Raw genomic sequence first — 25,728 nt, 5'->3', positions numbered from 1 at the left:
AGGACCTGTTAGAAAGACACTGAACATTGTCCATGAGCATCAGCACTTCAGGGCATAGGAAAGCGCGTTGTGCAGTTGTGTTGTGGGATGTGTGTAATAAAATGTGTGGTGATGCCGGGCCTAAACCCGCACGCAGCGCAGAATCTACTGAGGTGTGGGACTGCCTGCCCAAGTACAGGGCACACTTTTAGAGCAGTGTCATCACCACTACTCTAACAATCTGCACTTGCAGCTCTAGTTCTTCCAATCTCTTCAAGCGGGTGAGGGGCAACAAAACACAGGAGAGGGGAAACTACATTCTGCTGGTGACTTTTGTGTAAAACGTCGGCAAATGTAGCCATGAGTGCAGACCACCGCCTCTGGCAAAAATACACCAATATACTTTTTGCTCCATCATATCGTGTATTTTTCCAGCTGCAACAGTACTAGGGCCTGGACCGTCATGTACACAATGGAAGCCAGCCTTTCCTGGATTACACATGATACGTACTGTTGCAAATGCATGCCTCAGTGGCTAACGCCTTTGTGTCTCCAAGACCTGATTACGCAAATACTATTTACCTTGGTCTGTCAATGACGATTATGACATGACCAGCGGTGGAAATGAAAAAGATCTAACAGGGATCTACAAGGGCGGGGGTGGAGTTTGGAGGTGGGGGTGGAGTTTCGAGGTGGGGCGGAGTTCCGAGGTGGGATGGAGTTCTGAGGAGGTGGAGTTCCTAGGGGGTGGGGCTGGCAGTTGAACTCCGCTCAAAGGAAATGTTCAAAATAATAGTTTTAAAATGGCGCAATTTCTTTCATGCTGCTTCTTTCCAAACTCTACACTGTACACCAATTGCACTTTAAATCACTTCCATGGCAGTGGTGCACCCAAAATATGTTATCATGCCACTTTAAAATCGCTTTGGGGTGCCATCACCAGACAAATAACTTGAGAGATGAGATATTCCCATAACTATGCCAGTGAAGTAGAAAAGGTGCTCACCTTTTAAACGCAGCAATCTATAGTGCAATTTTCCACTAGGAAATTAAATCCAAATATGAGACATGTGCTTTGATGACAATATTATGTACTCTTGTGGGTAAGCATCAACACTGGCAACATGACACATTGGGTGAAATCCTGGTAGCCAAACATTTGTGCAAGCTTGCCAGCCTCAAAAACACACAAAGGGTGTTGCATCTGCCCTCTGAAAAAAAGTGACACTGTCCACCCACATGCAACCTTTCCTTGTGCTCTGAAAAGCAGCACATGGCCACAAACAGGGAAAAATAACTGCTCCAGTCTCCAGGATTATGATAGGATATGGTAAGTCATTTATAGCACGCCTGTACACACGTGTTTCTAGGTGCGGTATTAAAAACTCTCTTTCCACTTCTTGGGCTCTTCCCCTCCTCACCCCCTGTTTAGTTTTCAACAATATGCTGCTTTATAAAAATGGCTTGAAAAGTACACAAACCACAGTAAGGTACTCATATAAATATATACATCCTTATAGAAATATGTTAGGCAAAACATGTACAATTGTGACATTATTCTCCCCATCTTGACTGGGAGACTACAAATACCAGAATCCAATTCAGCAAAAGGCAATAAAATGCCCTTTTGGATTTGAAAATGTACTTCCAAGACTTATAACAAAATGTAATGTGTGAAAAGATTACCTGTTTATGTTTCAGTTTTTGACAAATGCAGGGTTTCATATATGATGAAAATATTACATTATACCAAAAATAAACACTTTTTGGTGTGTTAAATATGAACATCTGAAAATAATGTAGTTAGTTTAAAAACAGTTTTGTGTGATATAATTGAATTGGCCTGGAGAAGGGTATATATGTAGGCAGCTAACTGGCACAATGTGTGCTTTCGGAATGAAAATGCCCATTAGTATTTCTTAACGCAGAACCATTACAAACGTCTTGTCCAAAACAATAGTTCCTTAAATGAGCCATGATTCATGAATCACGTGTACTTTAAAAGCTCTGCTAGGACATATCAAGTGATAAGCCGCAATTATGCTGCCTGCACCCTCTGATGGGCCGCTGGGAGGACAGTCACAGGAGGGGACATGGGGGCCTCACTCGACCAAAAAAAAACGAGCTGCGCACATGGAAGCCACAGAGCCTGCCCATGCCTCGGCCAGGGATGGCCTCTGGGGCCTCAGTGATGTAATCTGCTTTGCGTGCTAGAGCCTAGAGAGCAGATTAGATCACCAAGCCCTCAGCTCCACCAAGGGACAAAGAGCCCTTGCTCCGTGTGTTAACGAGGGAGTCTCTTTCCCTCAGCAAAGCTGGGGGCTCGGTAAAGCCTTGTGAGGGCTGAGGCAGGCCGGGTCTGAGATCCAGTGAAACATCTGATGCCGGATCACAGAGGCTGCACAATCCAGCCCATTGACCAGCACTGGACATTACTGCAGGACATTCTAAACTTAGCCACTCGAGACCTGCTGTAGTTGGGGAGATTTAATCATCTGACTGGGACTTGGATCATTGCACTGGCTTCCTGTAATGAAGAGAGTTGGTTTTCAAAGGAATGCCTCTAATCCCAAACTCCACCCATGGCCTCAGCCCTTCTCTTAATGTTGGATTCATTGGTTTCATCCACGTTAACATCTCCATTCCAACTTGATCACTCCAAAATGTAAGAAGGTTAACATCTCCGTTCCAACTTGATCACTCCAAAATTTAAGAAGGTTAACATCTCCGTTCCAACTTGATCACTCCAAAATTTAAGAAGGTTAATATCTCCGTTCCAACTTGATCACTCCAAAATTTAAGAAGGTTAACATCTCCGTTCCAACTTGACCACTCCAAAATTTAAGAAGGAAAAATGTTGACACAGTTACATTGCTGTTTAAGGAACTGTAGTCGCCTCTCCGATGGTCTCCTATCCATAGGCACCCCGATGCCTCTGGGTGAATGTCAGTGCTCTATATCCCCACCCAACCACAAATAACATGGCACTGCTAGTTTTGCTCTCTGAGTCCATCACACATCTGAAGTAATTTGTTTAAGATATGTTAGCACAAAGCTATATTAATGTGATTGCAGGTAGTGTGTTTAACCTACAGCAGCGTTTATTCAATGTTTACATATATGTCACTTTATTTCTGATCTTTTCAATTAAAGTGCAACCTTTCTTTCAAAACAATGGTTTTCACGAAATGTATTCTGTGTGGCACAGACACACACTTTTAACTGTTATGAAAGATTCTGGATTATGTGAAACCCAAATTATGATAGAAAGATGAAACACTACTTGAAGAGTGACTTGTAAATAAAGTTACAGAATGTTATTTAACCTTATTTACTAACGATGTACATCTTGCACCCAGATGCATATCCATTTAAAAACATGAGTAATCACCTGTAAAGTTTTACATATATCACAACATTGTGAAGTTTATAATTTGTAGCCTCTGCATCACCTCTTGTGTTCAAATGTCAAATGTTGTGCAGCAGTCTGTAATGCAACAAATGTGATGGGTCACACAACACTTTATTCTCAACATTGCAGGCCTCGTCAGTACCACATGTTTGAATCCACGGAATTGCTATTTAAGTGCCAATCTCTGTAATGTTTTATCTGAGTTTATAATGTATTCATCCCAGAATGCATCTCTGATAGATGCCCACTATTGTTATCTGCCATATACATTAACTTCTGTATCCAAATATGTTTCAGTGAAGAATTGTTTAGGAGTTGAATGTGTTGTTAGTATAGTACATAGCGAATTTTGTTGGCTAAGGCTAAGGTTACTGGGCCTGACCCTGACAGTAAAGGTGAAGCAATGCTGGTACCTATTGCCATATCTCAAAATTACAATTGAACTCAATCTGAAATTGGTTGAACAAGAGTTGATTCTTCATTCTGTACATTCTAGTTGCATTCTTAATACATACTTCCAACATTAGCATTTTCTTGTTTTGATCATTTAAAAAATATATTTAGTTCAAAGTATCTATGTAGTTAGCTGAACGCACCTGCTTGGAGTGGAGGTATTTTCACAATATTGTAGGCAAATGCAAAATGTTTTCCAAAACAGTTTCCAATGTTATAGACAGTGCCGTCATGTTCAATATGGGGGTGAGCAGTTACCCCATTGATGGAAACGTAGTTACACAGATCCACCTGGAAAATGAAAAAAGTATTAATGACCAAAAGTATGTCACGACCAGTCAATGTTCGTTCGATGTGTATGCAGACTGTTCTAGTTTATGAATGTAACATTCCTATATGAAGAATCCATGCATTTATTTATTACAGAATGTATATAGAAATGTTGTTAGAATGTCATAAGCAACATAATGAATATCATAATAGGTTAAACCTGGTGCCTTATTAGAAAATAATGAAACTTGAAAATCAGAAGGCTGAATATGTGGGAAGTAAGATAACAAGCAACATGTACTCAGAAGTTTGGACCTGTTCTAATCAGAAAGACCCAGGATAATAACCCCTGCTCCTCTAACATCAGGTAAGCGCCCTTTAGTATGTGTTTCACCCCTCACTCCCAAAAGTCCCTCCCTACCATCACCACTCATCACCAACCATGCTGCTCACCAGCAACATCATAGACACCACAACGCAGCAATAAAACCCAGGTCGCCATACACCCCATCAGCACTCCACCCATCCACCACTACACGAAAACTGATGCTCACCAATAATCGGTCAGCAATCAACCATGCAGCAGACATCTCCAACCTCATCACCACACATGACTTGGAGGCAATCTTCATTACTAAGACCTGTATGACATCCACCTCCACCTTCATCCTAGATGCCCTCATTCCCAACAGCACAGTATTCTAAAACGACACCCTTCAAACAAGATGGGCAGAGGCCTCACCATCATTCATATGGCATCATGGCCATGCACCCAACATAGGCATTGCCACAATTGCACCTTTTGAAAACCTATCCTGCCACCGGCCGCTCTCACCAACCAACACAGTAACCTTTCACCTCACCCAAGCCCAACACCTCCTTCAACGAAGACTTCACAGATCTGGTCTCCATATGTCTCTCACACATTGCAAAAACATCTTTCTCAGTGATTTCAACATCTCTGGCAACCCAGCAACCAAGTCAATGGAGGAAGATCTCCACTGCCTACTCCACACTTTGAACCTAACACAGCACATGAAAGAACCAACTCACATGAAAGGTAATATCCATGACCTCATCATCGCCGCCCCACCCACCATCCATCCGAGCTCTCCGATCCCGCTCAACTGGTCAGACCATCTGGCAATCCACCAATGCGATTAGTCACACATACGCCTCAAGCCAAACCACTGGAACCCCAACAAACCAGCCTTAAAATCATTCAAGAATTTCCCAGTGCAGGCTCTCACGAAAGACCTCACAAGAACTCAACACCACCATTACAAGCAACATCAAGTGCCATTCCCCAGTGAAAAAATGCCCCCTCAAATTTAAACCGTCCGTGCCCTGCGACACTCAAGAACACAACAAACAAACCATCAGAAAACAAGAAAATAATTGATGATACCATATTGCCCAAGCCAAGGTCAACAATGAATGTAGCTCCCTTCATTAAAACCACCAAGCACTGCATCAAACTTCTGCTGACACAGCCGTACCACAATCCATCGAAAAATCCACAGCCATCAACTCTTTCTTTATCAACCAGAACAGTACGATACACCAACATATAGACACCAACCATACAACAGACAGCACAATACACATCCCATCTCACAAAACCACAACTACCTGGACAACCTTCAAGACACTAATAATGGAAAACCTTAATGCCACCATAGCATCACTCAATGCCACATCGTATGCGGACGACATCCTCCCTGCCTACGTACCCAAGATCCTTCTGACTGAAGCACTCCTCCCTTACCGGACAATCATCAACCGCTCCCTAAATCAAGGGGTCTTCCCCTTAACCCTCTCGAGCAGATGAATCCTCTTGCTTCTCAAGAAACCAGCACTGGACCCGGACGCCCTCAGCAACTATTACCCCATCACCCATCTTCCCTGCCTAGGTAAGATCCTTGAGAAAGCAGTAACCATGCAACTCCCCCAACACATCAAAGCCATTAACCTCCTTCAATCCTACCAATCAGGCTTCAAACCCAGATGCAGCACAGAAGCAGCTGCCATTATGGTGATTGACAATGCCCTTAAAATCCTTGATGATGGCCATCCCTACCTCCTGCTTCTCCTTGATCTCTCATCAGCATTTGACACAGCAGACCACCAGACACTCACCAACAGTGTACATCAAGCATGGGGATCAGCGAGACTGCCCCTCCTTGCTTGAAATCCTACTGTGCTAATTGACAACAGTTCGTACAAATGGATTCCTTCAGGTCACCAACTCTACCCATCATCTGTGGAGTCCTGCAAGTATCCATCCTATCCCCTGTTATCTTCAATCTTCACATGGAACTGCTTAGAACCCTCCTCACACCACAGGACATCCACATCTGCCAATATGCAGATGACATGCAGATCTACCTCAAGATATTCTCCATCGAAGACCTCTACAGGCTTAAGGCCTGCTTCACATTGATCCAGTCCTGGATGTCAAATGCTTACCTGAAGAGCTACCCGTCCAAGACTGAATTCTTACTGCTAACCAACAACACCCAACACCCTAACATCCACACCTGGATCTCTGCTATGAACCCCAAGGGCTTCACACCCCAGCTGTTCACCTGCACCAAGTCCCTTGCATGAGAAATAAACTGACACCTCACCTTCAAACAGCACATAGCAAGGAAGACAAAAACGGCTTTGTGCCTACTCTCTTTTATGTGAAAAATCAAGCCCTTCATCCCAGAAAACAACTTCAGCTCTGCTGTTCAAGTCTTGGACCCCTGAGATGTGTCATGTATGCTCGAACATGACTCATCAAAGGACTCTGCAAATTCTACCACATCACCCTAACCCTCGTTGAACTGCACTGGCTCCTGCTACAAGCCCGTATCATCTTCAAATCCTGTTGCATCATCTATAAGGCTGTCACCCTGAAGTCCCCAAGATACCTCACTGAGAAACTCAGCATCTACGGAGGCCTGCAATACACCAGAACTAAGGACATAGGAAGACTTGAACTTCGCCAGTGCAGGAAGTAAAGAACCAGAAGACGGGCCTTCTCTGCCTACGCCACAAGACTCTGGAATCTCCTCCCCGTCAACATCAGACCCACCCCATCAGTTCTACAGGTCAAGAAAGAGCTCAAGACTATCCTCTTCAGGGAATGGCTCGTCCCTAACACCTAGGTCGACACATCCACCCTACCTGAGAGTCAGCGATCTGCTACGCACTGTTTCCTCCCTTGGTTGCTTTTAGATCCCTTGCTGCCAATTGCCCATCCTTCCCCATTAGCTCCCCACTCCCTTTATCTCTGCTTCCCTCAATGTGTTCTTTCCCCTATGATTATAAAGTTCTCAGTTACTTCCCGAAGCTAGGTCCACACCCAATAAGTACCCCAATAATAACCGTTCATGGGACATCGGCAGCTGTTATAAGGACACAGAACAAAAGAGTTGGAGTGAACAAAGTGAGGAGAGACGTGGCAATCCTGAAGCAACTGATTGTAGTTGTTGGCTCAGGGATTAACAGAAAAACATTTTCATGCAGTATGAGTAATTGAAATAGATTATGGATAACATACTCTTTAAGGACAGACTATCTGTTATAGATTAAGGTGATAGAAGTACTTTGCCATGCAACATGTAGAGTCATAGACCTAAGGTAACAGAGGCCCATTTACTTGCATTGTTAAACATCTGCATAGGTTGATGTACATGTATATAGCACTTAATGAGTCATTTATCTCATTAAACCTATTACATTATGAAGTACTCAGGGTAATCAGTGAAACATTGAATTCCAGTAAGAAGGCAAAATAGTATTTTTTGAAAATCTGTCAAGCACATCAGTGGGACTTCCTGTGGTGGGGGAGCCACCTCTTCAAGCTAGCAAGCAAATCACATAGGGTGCTCACTTGAGCTGCATGCTCTTGACTTATTGCTCTCCTTCAGTTGCTCTCTAATTGATCGGGGGAGGGAAGCAGGTTGCTTGGTGGGGGGGGGGTCAGGAAATGGGGAAGAAGAGACAAAGGGACAATTGGGCAGCATTGAGTGGTTCCCACAGCATCCACAATAATAATTGGAGAAAGAAACCAAAGAAGGAGAGGTAGGGTTCCATAACCCACTGGTCAGGCACCACACAACCACTGGTCTTGGAAGGTCGAACCGCTTGGTCGCAGGTGCAAATGAAGAATATGCCCAGTGTACGGATTCCATGCTGGAACCAGAAGGTAGCTCGTGGCAAATGATGTCAGGATAGGCACAAGCTGCTAATGCTAGCACAGCAGGTGAGGTGTTGCTCAATGCCTAGATACATAGGTAGAAAGCTATAGTAAAGTATCTGCAACTGGGATGACCCATGGTTGAAGCATGGGGGCGCAACATGACATTCATCTTGCCAAACCCACACCTCCCTCTCTGCCAGTATACCCCCATTGCAAGATGTGTTTGCCCTGGAAAAGCATCCCTTCCCAGACCCATGAAAAACTATTGAACTGCCACATGCCCTGCTACAAATCTACTCTCATCAGACCTCATCAGTTTCAGGATCTCTGTCATCCTTACAGGGGAGCAGTGGGGGAAACTCACAAGGGCTCATATTGGGTTAGCCTGGATCTTTATTAGCTAGTATTGGACAAATAAATTTCCATTGGACAGAGAGTCTAAGAGTGGTGTTGCTATCTGTGGTTTTGAGGATATATATGTAAGGTTATATCATGAGATGGAGTTTCAAAGAGTATGGAATTTAGGGTGATTAGGTAGGAACCCAGACATGTTAATGGTGGTGTAAGGCTACAAACTCCAAAGAGCACAAATGTAACTGGAAAGGAAAAGCTTCTCTACAACTCGTTTGAATTATAGGGGCGTCTCACCTGTAAGTGCAATGCAGAGGTTGTTCTCAAGGGTCGAGGAGGATAACCAGTCTGCCAGCCCCCACCCTACTGCAGAAAGACAGCCCCTTCCCCTTATCAAGTTCAAAATATCTGTTAATGGGTGAGGGGGTCCCTTCTTAGCTCCAGGAGACCACTGCTGTGCATTTGCTAATCCCTGACAGCCCCTCCATTTTCCTGGAAGAACAGCCCTTAAAAACATTTTGATGACTACTGCATGCACCATTTCCCCCTGGTTTCAATATTTAGCTGTTGCACAAAGCGTTGCAAGCAATTTGGGAAGAGATCCTTACCTAGCGAAGGGCCAGATCGACTTCAAATTCAAAATTGCATTACAATGTGAAATAATTAAAAGGAATCTTCTTCAAGACCCAAGTGGAAGAAGTGCAGGGTTGCAGATTGTTTTCACTTCAAAGGCCTACTCTTGTCTTCTTCCAACTAACAGACTCCCCTTTAAGATCCCCTACCACCTACCTTACACTGCACACACACAAATCCTCCACAGACGGCCACCACAGGCCTAGCTATTAACAAATCTACACTAACCAAACCATGACTAAGTTATCCTCTTTAGCCCTGTCACACTCTCCCACATAGGAGGCTAACCAGACCTGCAGTAATGTAGCTCTTGCCATCTTTCCTATGGAGTACATACTCCCAAGTCTCTCCACTAAACCCATGGAAGCCAGCTAGGTACACAGGAATTGGGTACTCCCAACCTGCACCCATCAAAGTATTCGCATCTGCTTCTCCCACAGTCCCACTAACAGCCCCCCCCTTTCCTACAGATCCATGCACAGAGAGACAACCAAAAGTGGTAGAAGGGCGGTATACAAGACCACTTACATTGCATTATCAAACAAAGTGCCTTTGCAAGATAAGGCAGGATGGGGTCATCATCAGGTGGGTGGGATGAAAAGGGCTTCTGTTGTTGCAGTGAGTTTGTTGCTGAGATGTTTCAATTGCTCTGTTTGGTTTAGATGGAGAGGTGTGGTTTGGTACACACTGCTGTTTAGAGAGCTGGTCACACGCTGGTTGGGTTTACTTCATTTGGTTGTTATAGCTGAGTGTTGCATTGGGTATTCCTCCTGTTGGTTTGGATCAATGTGGGTGAAAGTTAGGCAGTTTAGGGACTGAAAGAGTCTAATCTTTATCGCTTTCCCGAAGAGGTCTTCCTTAAAGGAGCAGATGTCGATGTGAAGGGGTTTTTGGTGCTTGCTCTCTGAACACAGAACCTCACAAATGAGTTGCTCTAGTACCCTGGTTTTCCTGGAAGTGGATCTAAGGTTGTGCTTTGGGTTATGGTGTGGGAGTTTTCACTGGTGGAACCTTGGCAACATTTTGATGTTGGGTGACACACGTAGCATTGAAGGTGGTGTGGTGTCATTGGGTAGCCAGTGGGAAATATGTATATCTAAGACTATATATTCTCTGGGTTCAAAGCCTAGTAGGAATCCATCTTCTGTACTTTGTACATGTTGCAGTTTCACAACGAGATATGCTTGGGCGCCCAGTTATGATATATGATATGATATATTTTATTTGTATTGCGCTCATACACAAGTGTTACAGAGCGCGACAAGGCAAGGGAGGGGAAACAGGGGAGAACAACCACAACGATCTTACTAGGCCCAGTGACATTGAGAACGTGCAAGTGCATGGGAAAGGGAAAAGGGGGAAAGCGCATGGAAAGGGGGAGAGTGGAAAGTGCGTAGCAGAGGAGAACAGAAAATAATTAATAGGTAGAGAGCGTTTGCATGGTCCGAGCATGAGAGAACAGTCGCTACGATTGCAGTCACTCTATGAGGAGACGCTAGGAATGGGAAGATGTGGCTGAGCTGATGAAGATGGAAAAAGAGGTTTTAACAATTGAGTTGAAAAGCCAAAACATGGGGCCTCATTCCGAGTAGGGCGGTAAGGGTTAACGGTCACCCGTAACAAGACCGGTGGCGTTAAACCCTTATCGCCCTACTGCAAGTTCCCTTTGCGGGTCCCATCCTTAACGCCTGCTCTTAGGGACTCCGGGGTCAATAACGGTACCGTAATTTACGGTACCGTTATTGCCGCCTTCCCCTTTCCCATTGAGCCCTACGGGGGCTCAAATGGGAATGGGGAATGGCCCTGGTGAATGGGGAATTACCGGTGCCTCCGACCTCGGAATGGACCGGTAATTACTCCATTCACCAGGCCGGAGTTTGGACGAGTTCGGAGGCAGCCATGCAGCAAATAGCAGCGGCCAACTGACGGACAGGAACGGCACGCACCACCTTCCCTGCTGCCGAACCAGCGATCTCCGCCAACAGCTCAAGAGGGCTCCTGCTGGGCCCCCTCATGCCCAACACAGCGGCCCCCTGGGGGCCCCTCACCTTGGACAGCCTGAGGGGTTCCTCCCCCATCTTTGCTCATCGCCGGGGCAGCAGAGACACAGCTACAGCTCACCGGCACCGCACCACCTAGCCTGCTGCCGACCAACGTTCCCCCCCAACAGCCTGAGGGGCTTGAACCGCCGCCCCCTCCTGCTAGGCCCCAGCCTGCCCAACACAGCGGCCCCCTGGGGTCCCTTCACCTTGATCTGCCTGAGGGGCCCCTCTCCAACCTCTGCTCAGCACTGGGGTGGCAGGGACATAGCTGCAGCTCACCCTCAACGCACGCGGCCACCAGGCTGGGAAGCCCCATCTACACACCTGACACGGGTGTCCCTGCACCGACGCAGACTACACACAGAGCCCGGTCTGGACTCCAAAATCAGTGCAACAACGAGATTATCAGGCACCCAACAACCAAACAACGTACAAAGCAGCTGGTCCTTCTAGGCACTGCAACAAGCTACGACCTGCAGGATCCTCACCCCCGTTACCGTCATGGGGGTCCTCCACTTTCCTGGCCCCTGAGGGGTGGAGGAGGACCGCACCCCAGCGCACACCTTACGGCCTGAAAGAGGGCACTCCGGCATAGACTACAGTCAGCTCCGAAAGCCCCTCGAGCCCGCCAACAGTGTCCCATCAGCCGAGGCTCTCGGGGTGGGTCTGCCCCTGGACCCCCCCAATCGGAGACACAAGTGCCCAGCGGAGCCAGTGAGGGGACTGCACTCAGAATCGCCCTCCCCCTCACGCCAGCCTTCGGATAACACGCACCTCAGCAACTGGTGCTCCGGATACCAAGATGACTAAGCAGAAGGGTCCCAAATCAGCGGACATAGCTAACTTGCTCCACCTGAAGGAGAAGCCTAAGCAGCCGGATCCCCCCCCTGGCCCAGCTTGTCTCGCCCGCAAGGTCCCAAGGTCAGTGGGCCACAAAAGATGATATACAAGGCCTCCTAGCTGACATCAAAACGGAATTCCGTAATTGCATGGCTGAGGTCACAACCAGGATAGATAGCTTGGACAACCGCGTGGAGGAGGTGGAGCATAGGGTCAGGGACACGGAAGACCAGGTCCTGGAGCACTCAGCACAGATTGCGGAGCTGTGACAGAAAATCCAGTCCCTAGAGGAGAGCGCTGAATCTGTGCACCGCAAACAAGAGGACCTGGAAAACAGGAGCCGCATAAATAACATTCGTATTCAAGGGGTTCCCGCTTCGATCCCAAACCAGGCCCTCCTGCACTACATCGGAGTCCTCTTCCAGACTCTTCTCCCGGACTGCGAAAAGTCGCTGCTCTTACTTGATCGCACTCAAAGACTGCGAGGCCGCAGGAACACCCTATCGACGACCAGCCCGGAAGTAATCACCAGAGTGCATTTTTTCTCGACGAAACAGCAGATCATGGCAGCAAGCCGTTCGCAAGGTGGCTTGACATACCAGGGAACCCCAATACAGCTGTTTCAGGACCTGGCCGCTCCTACGGTCCAACGGTGGAGAGCTCTTCGCCCCCCTAACGACCTTCAGGCAGGATAGGGGAATCAAATACCGGTGGCTGTACCCGGCCTCGCTTCAGTTTACGCTTGAGGGCCAAACAAGGATAATCCACGCCCTTGAGGAGGCAAGCAGCATCATGGGGTGCGAGCCCTCGCCACCCGAGGAGGACTCATCTACCTCCCCGACAGACAAACCACGCAGCTCAATGCCGAAACCCCAGCATAGCTGCTGGAGGAGGGTTCCAAAAGGAGGGAGAACCTCTGCCGCACACAATAAGTAATTAACCTTCAGCACTCCATGCCGGAACCTGCACTCTTGGCACCCGGACGTCCCACGCAATGCCCCAGCCCAGTGGATGGACAGTCACTCTGGCCCGAGACCCGTTGGGGTCAGTTTGGTTGACTTTTATTCTTTTGGTTTCTTTAGTTGGGCAGGGCCTCTCCCCAGCCCCCATGGTTGCCGGGGCCCGATTGGCCCAGAGTTAGACACAGTTATAATTCGGTTGCAGCGGAACCGTGCAGACACCGGTCCCTCCTGGGACCCACCGGGGCACAGGACTATCCACCACCGATTTGGACCATAGCGGCGGCCCACTGACCTCCCCCCCCAGGAGCACACCAAACTCAGCTACATCTCACTAAACGTCGGAGGCCTGAATTCTCCTACAAAACGCAAGTCCATCCTCCGACGTTTACGGGACCTCCAGGCCACGGTGAGGTTTCTTCAGGAGACCCGTCTTCTAGCAGAAGACTTCATCAGGCTGTGCTCCCGTGCATACCCAACACAATTTCTGGCCTCTGGCCCCAACAAGAAAGGCAGTACAGCGATTCTGTTAGCAAAAGGCACCCCGTTTAAGGAGAAGGAGACCCTACGCAGCCCTGATGGCAGATTTGTAGCGGTCAAAGGGGAACTATACGGACTGCTCCACACGCTGATTGCGGTCTATGCACCAAACGAGGGCCAGGCGGCCTTCTATGCTATCCTGGAATCCTCTCTCCTCCCCTTCCTCGAGGGCCAGGTGGTCATGGGCGGAGATTTCAATGGGGCACCCAACCCCTCACTGGACAGGTCGGGCCTCACGTCCGCTAAGGACTTTAAGCTAGCCTTGGGCCTCTGCCGCCTGTTCAGGTCATTGGACGTGGTGGACACCTGGAGGGTCCTGCACCCGGACACCGTGGACTATTCCTTCTTCTCACATGTCCACCGTTCCTCATCCAGAATTGACCTCATTTTGGCCAGCTCCCAGCCCCTGCAGTATACGGACGATGTGGAGGTCGGCGCAAGGGTGCTGTCAGACCATGCTCGAATTCTCCTCACCGCAAGGGTCTTCGACCCAGATCCCCCTGAGCGGCGTAGATGGTCCCTATATGAGCCTATGCTACTTGATTTGGCGGTACGTGACTCCATAGGCAAGGCGATTAGCAACTACTTCAGGGAGAACCCCCCGATCTTACCTCCACAGCGACAAGATGGAAGCCATGAAGGCCGTAATCAGAGGGGAACTGATAGCTCAAGCGGCCCCATATACTAGGAGGCGCACCATGAATAGAAGCCAACTGGACGAGGACATGAGGGAGGCTGATACGGCCCTGAAGCGGAAATGGTCACCTAAAGCGGCTAAAATGGTCAGACTAGCATGCACAAAGCTGGAAGCGCACTACACAGAGGATACAGCCCAGACCCTGCTCCGGACCAAGCAGAGCTACTACGCGCATGGCAACAAAGCCAATAAATATCTGGTGAGCAAACTAGCCAAAACCCGCTGGCGGAAGCACATTATTCCACTGAGGGACCCGACAGGCAGAACCCTGTACGGAGAAGGAGCGAAATTGCGGGTGGCGATAGCCCATCTCACCGACACCCTAACCTCAGCCCCACGCCCGCAGATGCTCCAGGAACAATATATAGCTGACACCCGGCTCCCACACATCTCAGAGGCGCATAGAGTTGCCCTGGAAGCTCCGATCGCACCCGAAGAGGTAGAGGAAGTGCTCAAAAACCTGAAGCCCAGAGCCCCTGGCCCTGACGGCTTCCCGCCAAGATTTTACAAACTTCCGCCCCATGCTGCTACAGCCAATGACAGAACTATTTAACTCCTTTCGGGACTCTGGCACTATTATGCCATCTATGCAAGAATCTACCACGATCCTGTTGTTGAAACCCGGCAAAGACCCAAAGGAGTGTTCGTCGTACAGACCGATATCGCTGCTTAATGTGGACGCTAATGCATACTCTAAGGTACTGGCGAACAGGCTGGTACAAATCCTCCCAACTATCATAGACCAGGACCAAGTGGGGTTCATCAGGGGGAGAAGCACCATTGACAATATCCGTCGAGCGCTCAACCTCATTGAGGTCGCGACCCAGGAGCAACGGGGGCTGGCGGTCCTGACTCTGGATGCCCCCAAAGCATTTGACAGGGTGGACTGGAACTTCATGGGCCTTACCATGGAGGCATTCCGGTTTGGCCCGATATTCCAGAAAATGGTGCTAGCAAACTACAAGGCCCCGAGAACTTTACTCCGCCTGAACCAGAAGACCTCAACCCCGATCTGGCTCTCTTGTGGGACGAGACAGGGCTGCCCGCTCTCTCCGCTGATCTTTGCTTTGGTTATGGAACCATTCACCCAAAGGACACGTGCCAACGAGAGCATCACTGGGCTAGAAATAAACAGTGAACAATTCAAAATCTCCCTCTACGCCGACGATGTGATGTTCTCCCTCACCAACTGCCAGTCCGCTCTGCCCGCTACCTTGGAGGAGCTGAATGCCTTCGAAGGAGTAGCCGGATTCCAAGTGAAGTACTCCAAATCAGAGGCCCTGGGCGTCAATCTGAGTGCTCCCCTCGTGGCCAGCCTCCAAACGCTCTGTCCACTTGCATGGAGCTCCTTCTCAACAACCTACCTGGGTATTCGCCTCACAGCCGATCCAAAACAGCTATACACTGCCAACTTCCTCCCGCTTTTCAAGGAACTGGAGGAAGACCTCCAACGTTGGGACAGCCAAGAGATCTCTCTATTGGGTCGGGTCACAGCGTGCAAAATGAATCTCCTCCCTAGGCTGTTGTACCTGTGCTCCGCTCTCCCGATCCCCGCCAAAACAGGCCTTGGAACGCCTACAGAAGGAACTAGGGAAATTCATATGGAGGGGACGCAGAGCCAGGATACCCATGAGGGTCATGACCGGAGCCGCCAAATGGGGTGGCTTTGGGCTCCCCAACCTAATGAAGTATTTCCTGGCGGCCCAACTGGCAAGCGCTGGGGCCTGGGCGAATCTGGAGGCCTCCCCGAAATGGTCCCGTCTTGAACAAGCCAGATGCCAGCCACAGTTACACTCTCTGCTGCATATCCCCGGGTCCCCCTGGAGCCGAGAACCCCGGATGCTATCGTCAACCAAGGCGACCCTGGAAGCATGAGCATGGGCCCGACGGAGGAGGAATGTCCGCAGGGGCTTGAGCCCTCTATCCCCGGTCATATGGAATCCCGACTTCAGACCGGGAATGGAGGCAGCCCGCTTCAATCGTTGGACTAAAGGAGGCCTCCGAACCCTCTCCCAACTCTACGCGGCTAACACCTCACTCGGGCTTGAGGAATGCAAAGCTCGCTTTCAGCTGACAGAAGGAGAGCGGTTTACATACATCCAACTCTGCCACTGGATATCACAGCCAGCGGTTCGCCGGGGAGCTGCCCGGGACCTCCACCCCCTTGAACAGGCGTCAGTGGAAAACACAGGTCGAGGCCAGATCACCAAACTGTACCGCCTCCTCCAGCAGGACATGCTGCAGACCAGACCACGGTACATGTCCAGATGGGAAGCGGACTTGGGGCATCCCGTGGAAGACCAAACATGGGTGGAGATATGGTCCAGGATCAACTCGACATCCAGATGCATCACAAACAAGGAGTGCGCCTTGAAGCTCCTCCACCGCTGGTATTACTCCCCGGTCCGCCTGCACCACTGCAATGCTGATGTCGACCCGGGTTGCTGGAGACGCTGCGGCGAGCAGGGATCCTTCTTCCACATGTGGTGGGGATGCCAGACAGTTCAAGCCTTCTGGAAGGAGGTCCTGCAGATCGCGGAAGACATCACTCAGCGTAAACTGCCGATGGATCCGTAGGTGGTCCTCCTTGGGGTGGCGAGCCCGGACTGCTATCCGAAAAGAGGCCGATCCGCCAAACTGTTGACACATCTACTGCTGGCGGCAAAGATTACAGTGGCACGGAAGTGGAAGACACAGGAGGGCCCGCTGCTAGCCCTCTGGTGGATAAAGGTCTGGGAGATCCTGGTGGCGGAGAAGGTCACAGCGGCAAAGGAGGGGGCAATCCACAGTTTCACTGACTGCTGGGCCCCAGTACTGGACTACCACTCCAAATTCCCGGCGCTAACATTCCAACCCCGCCTGGTGGCGAACTATCTGGGACCCCTAAGCCCTGATGGGTCGCCAACCCACCAGAGCGCCACAGACTAAAGGTATGGGGGAGGAGGGATTGCGGGAGGTGGTGGAGAATTCGCGGCAGACATACTAATGGTAAAGGGACTTACCATAACCTTGTAATGCATAAATAACACTGTAACCCTGAAAAATAAAGTTGTTAAAAAAAAATAAAACTACCATGATTTTTCCCGACCATGAACACCAGTAGCTAAAAATCGGGAAAGCCATGTTTTCCAATATGGTGCCCCAGACCTATCTGTAAAAACAGACTTCGGTCAACCATTTTCGCCATTTCTTTTTGGGAATGTCCCTCTTGTTTTTGTCTCTGTGCGCCAAACCAGGTTTGGTCCATTTGTTTGTTAGCCTTTGGCGGGCTTCAGTGCTGAAGCCTTCCTCTGGCGCCTGACTGTCTAGTGTGGACAGGATGTGCGGGAGGTGCCCGAAACTCCCTGTGCTTAGTCTCCTAGGAGACCTGAATGCACTATGGCGTGATTGGCCGGTTGGCTGTCCGGCAAGGACAGCCACCCTGCTGTGTGAGTGACAGCCAGGCTGGAATGAATGGGGGGAAAACTGTTTAAAAGCAGGTCTCTGGGACTTGGAAAGCAGAGTCGACCACTGGAACAAAAGAAACGAAGACGAGCTGTAGAAAGATGACTGCTGCAACTCCTGGTCCACCGGTGAAGCCCTGCTGCAGGTCCGAATGGCCTGAAAATCCGACAGAGAAGCCCTTCAAGGTTAACTTCTTCCCTTGAGTTTGGTGGGAACAACCAACTCATAAGCCGTCGAATTTTCTGCAGAGTGCTGTGGAAAACCCGGATAGCCAGTGTGGAGGATACAAGTTTGTGGTCTTTAAGGCACTCACACCTTAAACCGATGTTTTGCCAAGCTTGTGGCCTCTCCCCTTGGCACTGCAGGAACCTCCCGACTTCCTCCTTCTTGTCTTCATGACTGAAGCTCAGGAACAGCAAGATCTGCAGGAACTGCCAGGAACAACTGCCTAACCTACAGCTTTTCTTCACTTACAAGGTACTGTGCAAGTGCGGTGCAGAACTCCGTTTAGCCGCAGTGAAAGTTTGTGAAACTTTCCCGACTTTGAAGGCTTGTCCTTCCCTAAACCAACATCTAACTTTTCGTCTGACCAAATTCTTCTAAGATCCTTGGCAAAGACTTAACCATTTACTACCAGAACTGTGCTATCCTATACAAGACTCTGAACCATTGCCTTTGGCCCAGGCCTATTGAATTGAATTGCTGGTTGTAGTGAACTGAAACCCTTTGCCCTGCCCATGAAAGTATTTGTGCTGTTGATTCTTATAACTTGTTTTTTGACCCCTTTTAAAAAATATCTGAAGTGCCATTTTGCTCCCACTTCAGAGGAGCTGAACTTGTTCAGAAACTGATTGTTTGTGTATTGTAGTGTATTAGATTGTGATATTGAGCTACTTTTCCTAGTGGAATGTTTTCCAAATGATTGTGAAAATAAATGTATATTCTTTTACCAAGAAACCTTGAGTAAGTGTTTGTGTGAATCACTGTAATTGCTAGTCCTTTGTGTAACCTGTTGTACTGCTCACTTTACTCTTGAGATAAGTCTGGCTGCTCAGCCACTGCTACCACACTACTGTGTAGTACAGGTGTGCACCAAAGGTGAAATTGTACTGACACTTGTAGTCTTAATTGTGTGTAGTGTTCCCAAAGGGTACTGCCTATGATTCTGCCTAACACTGGTGTATAGTGGAGAGGATAAAAGTATAGTTGTGAGACTGTTCCAGAGGGAGGTCCCAACCGAAGATAGAGATCTACCCCTAGCTTGTTTCTTTGAAAAACAATTAACCCGGATGGAGTTAGAGGTAGAGCTCGAGAGGGGAGGTATTTGCGGAGGGATAGCTGAAGATATTTTGGACCCAGGCCCAAGAAAGCCTTGTGGACAATGCAGAGGGTTTTGAATTTAATTCTTGCGTCCACTGGGAGCCAATGGAGAGATTTCAGAGCTGGAGAGATATGATCCCATGGCTTGAGGCCAAGGACAAGTCTCGCAGTCCTGTTCTGGATAAGTTGCAGAGGGCGGAGAGTAGAGGCAGGTAGATTTAGAAAGAGGCTGTTACAAAAGTCCAACCTAGAGAGAACCAGAGCTTGAGAGACAGCTTCTGAGGGAAGGAGAGGAAAGGCAAGATACCTCTGAGGTGCAGTAGGAAGTTTGACTTTTTAGAAACCTCAGAGATATGGGCGGAGAAGGAAAGTGTGGAGTCAAACCCTACAAGGCAGAGGGCCTTACAGGACAAGTGGATAGGACCCTTCAAGGTTGTGTGACAACTTGGAGGTCAACTATCTCGTGGACCTAGACAATCCTAAGGAGGCTCCCAGAGTCTTTCACACCAACCGTCTAAAAGCTTATGTCTCAAGACCAGAAGTGGGAGCTTTGTTTCTAGCTTCAGCTCAAGAGGAGGAGGAGAGTGAACCTCTACCTGACCTTCTCAAAGACCAGCCTTTAGATGAGAAAATAGGAGTCAATCACCCTTCTAATTTGACACCTGAACAACAGGAGGAGTGCAAGTTTCTGTTAAATCAGTTTGCCTCCCTGTTTTCACTATACCAGGCTTGATCCCTTGGGGCCAGCATGATATTCTCATTGGTGACTGTTTACCTGTTACAAGCAGAGGTTACAGGATGTCAGACCATGTAAGAACCCACATAAAGGAGGAGGTCAACAGGATGCTTGATTTTGTGGTAATAGAGCCATCTACAAGTCCATGGTCTAGTCCAGTTGTACTAGTGCCAACGGCAGGATCCAAGAAGTTGAGATTCTCTGTGGACTATAGAGCTCTTAATGCATTCAAGACTGATACCCACCCTTTACCAAGGACAGATGAACTGGTGGACAAACTTGGTTCAGCCAAGTACCTCATTACATTTGATCTCACTTCCGGCTATTGGCAAATATCACTGACAGACCATTCCAAGGAGAAAACTGCATTCTCAACCCCAGCAGGCCTCTACCACTTTAAGGTAATGCCTTTTTGACTAAAGAATGCACCTGCTACATTCCAAAGGATGATTAATCAAGTTCTGAATGGGATGGAGGACTTCTGCATGGCATACTTGGATGACATTGCAGTGTTCAGCCCTACTTGGAAAGAACATCTTGACCACTTAGGATATATTTTGCAGGCTCTTGAGCAGGCCCATCTGACCAGAAAGGCCAAATTGGTCAGAGCAAAGTGGTCTACCTTGGACATGAGGTAGGAGGAGGTGCAATCAGGCCATTGCCTAGCAAAGTACAAGCTGTACAAAACTGGGCCACCATTACTACTAAAACCCAGGTGAGAGCCTTCTTAGGCTGCATTGGTTACTACAGGAACCTCATAGAGAACTATGTGACCATAGCTTCTCCCTTGAATGTAGTCTCCTCACCCACATTTCCTAAGAAGGTCAGGTGGAATGAGGAGTGCACACAAGCATTTGAAGATCTAAAGAAAGCCCTTTGTCAAGCTCCAGTCCTAAGAGCTCCTGACTATAACCAAACCTTCATTGTGCAAATAGATGCTTCAAATACAGGTATAGGTGCATTTCTGAGTCAGCTGGATGAGAAAGGTAGGGAGCACCCAATTTGCTTCATCAGCAGGAAGCTGATGGAACCAGAAACAAGGTGGGCAACTATTGAGCGTGAGTGCTTTGCTATTGTGTGGTCACTGAAGAAGTTTAGACCATACATCTAAAGATCTACTTTTGTGATTCAGACTGACCACCAACCCTTGAGATGGTTGATGCAAATGAAAGGGGAAAACCGTAATCTACTGAGATGGTCAATCAGCCTCCAAGGGTTTGATTTCACCATTGAAAACAGGTCTGGGTGTCACCACCAAAATGCTGACTGTCTCTCCAGGATGTTTGACTGACTGGAGTAAGGCGATTCATCCAGGAGTGGATTAAATCCTCCTGTCTCTTAGTCTGGGGGAAGGGCACCAGTGTTAGGGAGAATTCTCCAGAATGTGCTAATTTCCCTTACCTTTTGAGACCGCCCCAGCAACTTTGCTGGATTTCTAGGATTTGATTGTTTTACCTGGGAAGAGTGTGAGCCTTTTTATCCCACTCTTCCATGTATTTTGATGTGTGTTTCACTTTTGTGTTCTTTGGTTATGGAGTTTTAAAACAACTCCATATGCATCATTTTTTTCTGTGTGTCACACAGCACCCTCAGTGCTGTGGCACAGGGGTGTCTTTCAGAATACTCAAGGTTTAAATACCTTCTCTGGGAGTGACTACTGTCTCCCAGAGCATGTAAAGTTAAATTGACTTCACTAGTCTTTTTAAATTTACAGACCCAGCACACACTTTCTTACTATAGAGTGCTGGAGGGGTCTCCTAGCTTCCCCTGAGTCTAAACACACATGTAACAGTGAAATGTTACCCTTTCCCACTTGAAATGGCTGGTGGCAGTGGTTTTAAACAAACTACCATGATTTTTCACGACCGTGAACACGGTAGCGAAATATTGTGTCAGCCATGTTTTCCAATATGACGCCCCAGACCTATCTGTAAAAACAGACTCCGGTCAACTTTTTTTGGCATTTCTTTTTGGAAAGGTCCTTTTTGTGTTTATCTCTGCGCGCCGAACCAGGTTTGGTCCCTTTGTTCGCTGGCCTTTGGCGGGCTTCAGTACTGAAGCCCTCCTCTGGCGCCTAAGTGTCTGGGGTGGACAGGATGTGAGGGAGGTGCCCGAAACTCCCTGTGCTTAGTCTCCTAGGAGACCTGAATGCACTATGGCGTGATTGGCCGGCTGGCTGCCCGGCATGGACAGCCACCCTGCTGTGTGAGTGACAGCCAGGCTGGAATGAATGAGGGAAAACTGTTTAAAAGCAGGTCTCTGGTGCTCGGAATGCAGAGTCGACCACTGGAACGAAGGAACCGAAGACGAGCTGAAGGAAGATGACTGCTGCAACTCCTGGTCCACTGTTAAAGCCTTGCTGCAGGTCTGAATTGCTTGAAACTCCATCGACAGAGAAGCCCTTCAAGGTTAACTTCTTCCCTTGAGTTTGGTGGGAACAACCAACTCGTAAGCTGCCTGGACACCGTCCCCATAGAGGTCGAATTTCCTGCAGAGTGATGTGGAAAACTGGATAGCCAGTGGGAAGAATACCAGTTCGCGGTCTTTAAGGCACTCACACCTTAAACTGACATTTTCCCAAGCTTGTGGCCTCTTCCTTGGCCAGTGCAGGAACCTCTTGACGTCCTCCTTCTTGTCCCCATGACTGAAGCTCAGGAACAGCGAGATCTGCAGGAACTTCCAGGAACAACTGCCTCAGCTACAGCTTTTCTTCACTTACAAGGTACTGTGCAAGTGCGGTGCAGAACTCCGTTCGGCCGTAGTGAAAGTTTGTGAAACTTTCCCGACTTTGAAGGCTTGTCCTTCCCTAAACCAACATCTAACTTTTCGTCTGACCAAATTCTTCTAAGATCCGTGGGAAATCTTAACCATTTACTACCAGAACTGTGCTATCCTATACAAGACTCTGAACCATTGACTTTGGCCCAGGCCTATTGAATTGAATTGCTGGTTGTGGTGAACTGAAACCCTTTGCCCTGCCTATGAAAGAATTTGTGATGTTAATTCTTATAACCTTGCCTTTTTACCCCTTTTTAAAGTATCTGAAGTGCCAATTTGCTCCCACTTCAGGGGAGCTGAACTTGTTCAGAAACTGATTGGTTGTGTATTTTAGTGTATTAGATTGTGATATTGAGCTGCCTTTGCTAGTGGAATGTTTTCCAAATGACTGTGTAAATAAATGTATATTCTTTTACCAAGAAACCTTGAGTAAGTGTTTGTGTGAATCACTGTAATTGCTAGTCCTTTGTATAACCTGTTGTACTACACACTTTACTCTTGAGATAAGTCTGGCTGCTCAGCCACTGCTACCACATTACTGTGTAGTACAGGCGTGTACCAAAGGTGAAATTGTACTGCCACTTGTAGTCTTAATTGTATGTAGTGTTCCCAAAGGGTACTGCATATGATTCTGCCTAAAAGGCTGTGCCTCCTCCTGAGTTTTCTTTCTTTAACCCTGCGCTCTGTCTTGCCATTTCTTTCCTCCTTCTCAATGCCTCTTCCTAAATCAGAGCACATACTCCTTACAGTGACACTGAGACCAGGAGGCCTCTGCACGGTTTACTTTCTGCTCAAGACTTTGAATGCGGGTGGGGAGACCCTCAGTGAAAAAACTTTGTTAAAGGGATGTTATGGTTAAATTGCACTAATACAAACCTATGAAACTCAGTGAAAAAAATGTGTGAAGTCATCAATGACATTTGGGATGTCATTTTTAATGTCCTGGGTGTTAGTCTTAGCAGTGCCCACTGGTGGCATGAGTCATGGTTGCTTAGTTTACCATAACGAATATCTGAGTTTTTTCGATTTTACTTGTAATGAGAACATCCCTTTAACAAAGTTGTTTCACTGAATTTCATAGGTTTTTACCAGCACACTTTAAAAAGCTTCTATCTTATGTTAAAAATCATGATATTAGAAATGTTGATTATGACTGTCTTACTTGTATCTGTGCACCTTCCCCCAACAACCACCCCAATCAAATTAACAAAACATAAATTAAAGACAGTTTGATGAAACTTCTCTTTCTCCCTCCCCCAATTATTACTTTATAGAAATTCCACAGTCTCCCATTTATGTTTCCAATTCTGATACCCCATCCCTTTCATTGATAAATACATTTTCCATACTATAAATATCTTGTAAATTATTCTGCCATCATTTATTTTAGCAAAAAAAAAACAATTGATAGTCGGCAACTATATGAATGTCAGGGGTCTGGTCTTGCAAAGGTTGACATTCGCGGACGTCACGCCATGTCTGGGGGTGTCCGGTGCCGGGTGATGCACAAAAAGGCTGCAGCCATTAACTCTGATACTGGACATCTCTGCATATGTGCCCGGTTCTCCAGCCGACGAGGTCCACAGACGTTATCAAGCCATCGCAGACATCATGACATAACTTCACCTCTGCAGTGTGATGACATGTCCGCGATTGTAGTCAGTGCTTCGCGGACATTTAGAAACTGCATTTTTGGCTGATATAGGACATTTGAAGTAAAAACTGTGCCATTCTCCACCTCCTAACAACTTTCTTATCACGTCTATCAACATTCTACAACTTTTTACACTGTTTTTTGTTAGCAGACGTTCACAAACTTTTTACGACATTGCGTATGCCCCCGGACAGCATTACACGACTGTGCCTGTGCTGCGTGATGACGTGTCCACAAACTGTTCTGTGCTTTGCATACATTTTGAAAGTGCATTTTTGGCCAATCTAGGAAGTTTCAAGTTGAACGTTTACCCTTCCACAGCTCCTTGACCCATTCTTAGTCATTTTCTATCTGCAGTCCAGCGGAGAGCACCTGCATGGAAGAGTTTTGGAACACCTACTATTTAACTTAAAAAATGGCATCAGCCATGGCCATCCATCTTCCCCAGGCGCCACCACCACTAGCTGGAGGGCCTGGACTGGGGTACCAGCGCAATGATGCAGAGGAGGATCAAGAGGACCAGGAAGATGAAATAGAAGAAATTCCTACCTCCAGCACCCTGAGAGAATCATGGATGTGATGGTTCTTTAAGACTGTACGAGGGGTACCAAAGGCTTGGGCTGCCAATGTTGAATGCATTGAGTGTGAATTCATACTTGCGGACAGCACGGCAGTGCTCTTTTGGTACCACTTCAATGCGCCGTCACGCCCGCTCAAACCACCAAGGTGCTCTGAAAAAGGATGTCCTTTCTCAGGGAGTAGTAGGCTGTCTTCCTCTACCTCATGTTCTTCAACCGTTCCTGCCACCACACACGCTACTCCTGTGGGGCAGAAGATCCCACCATCTGCCTCGCAAGCCATAAAAGAGGCTGTTGATCCATATCTTTTCAAGACAACAGTACTCTGTATACACTATGACACACCACTCTGCAGAGGGGAGCAGTTTTGAAGTACTTTCGAGGCTGCAGTCAAGAAGCATGAGAAACACTACCCCGTAGCTTAGATTCAAGGCATGCCCAACATCTTGCCCTGTCCACCTGCCCCTACGTACCTGTGGTTGTTGCCCCTTCCCTCATTTCCCTATCCTGCCTTACCTTTCTTGCATCTCCTGGAAAAAGAAAAAAAAACACCAAGAAAAAGGTTCCTTTTGGAGCCATCTTTCACAGTTCAAAAATAGAACTAAAAAGAAATATCTTATGGACTCCATCTGCTTTACATTTGTTAATAAAGTAGTTGGACTCAATAAGATTCTCCAACATTTCCATTCGCATTTTGTACTTTGCTAATGGAAATAATGGACAATTGTAGACTAGAGAAAAAGAAAAAAAAAACAAAAACAATTTTCTGTCACAAATACTTTTCTCTAGCATACAATAAGGTCCATAATCTGCAGACCTTTGTGACTTTCCACAGCCTCTACAGTCCCCT

At 47.7% G+C, this 25,728-nt stretch overlaps 1 protein-coding gene across 1 annotated transcript in view; it reads right to left on the bottom strand.

The window, feature by feature from the left end:
* RPE65 (retinoid isomerohydrolase RPE65) overlaps window positions 1–25,728 on the bottom strand; it is a 174,190-nt gene that overhangs the window by 97,321 nt on the left and 51,141 nt on the right. The window contains exon 6 of the mRNA XM_069641930.1: window positions 3,988–4,135. Within this exon, the coding sequence (XP_069498031.1) occupies window positions 3,988–4,135 (148 nt within the window). The remainder of the gene's footprint in view (window positions 1–3,987; window positions 4,136–25,728) is intronic.

The sequence above is a fragment of the Ambystoma mexicanum genome, chromosome 1q (genome assembly GCF_040938575.1).
Source record: "Ambystoma mexicanum isolate Mex_15411 chromosome 1q, UKY_AmexF1_1, whole genome shotgun sequence".
Classification (NCBI taxonomy): Eukaryota; Metazoa; Chordata; class Amphibia; order Caudata; family Ambystomatidae; genus Ambystoma; species Ambystoma mexicanum.
Note: the sequence above shows the minus strand (reverse complement) of the source record. Positions and strands in the feature narration are given on the sequence as shown.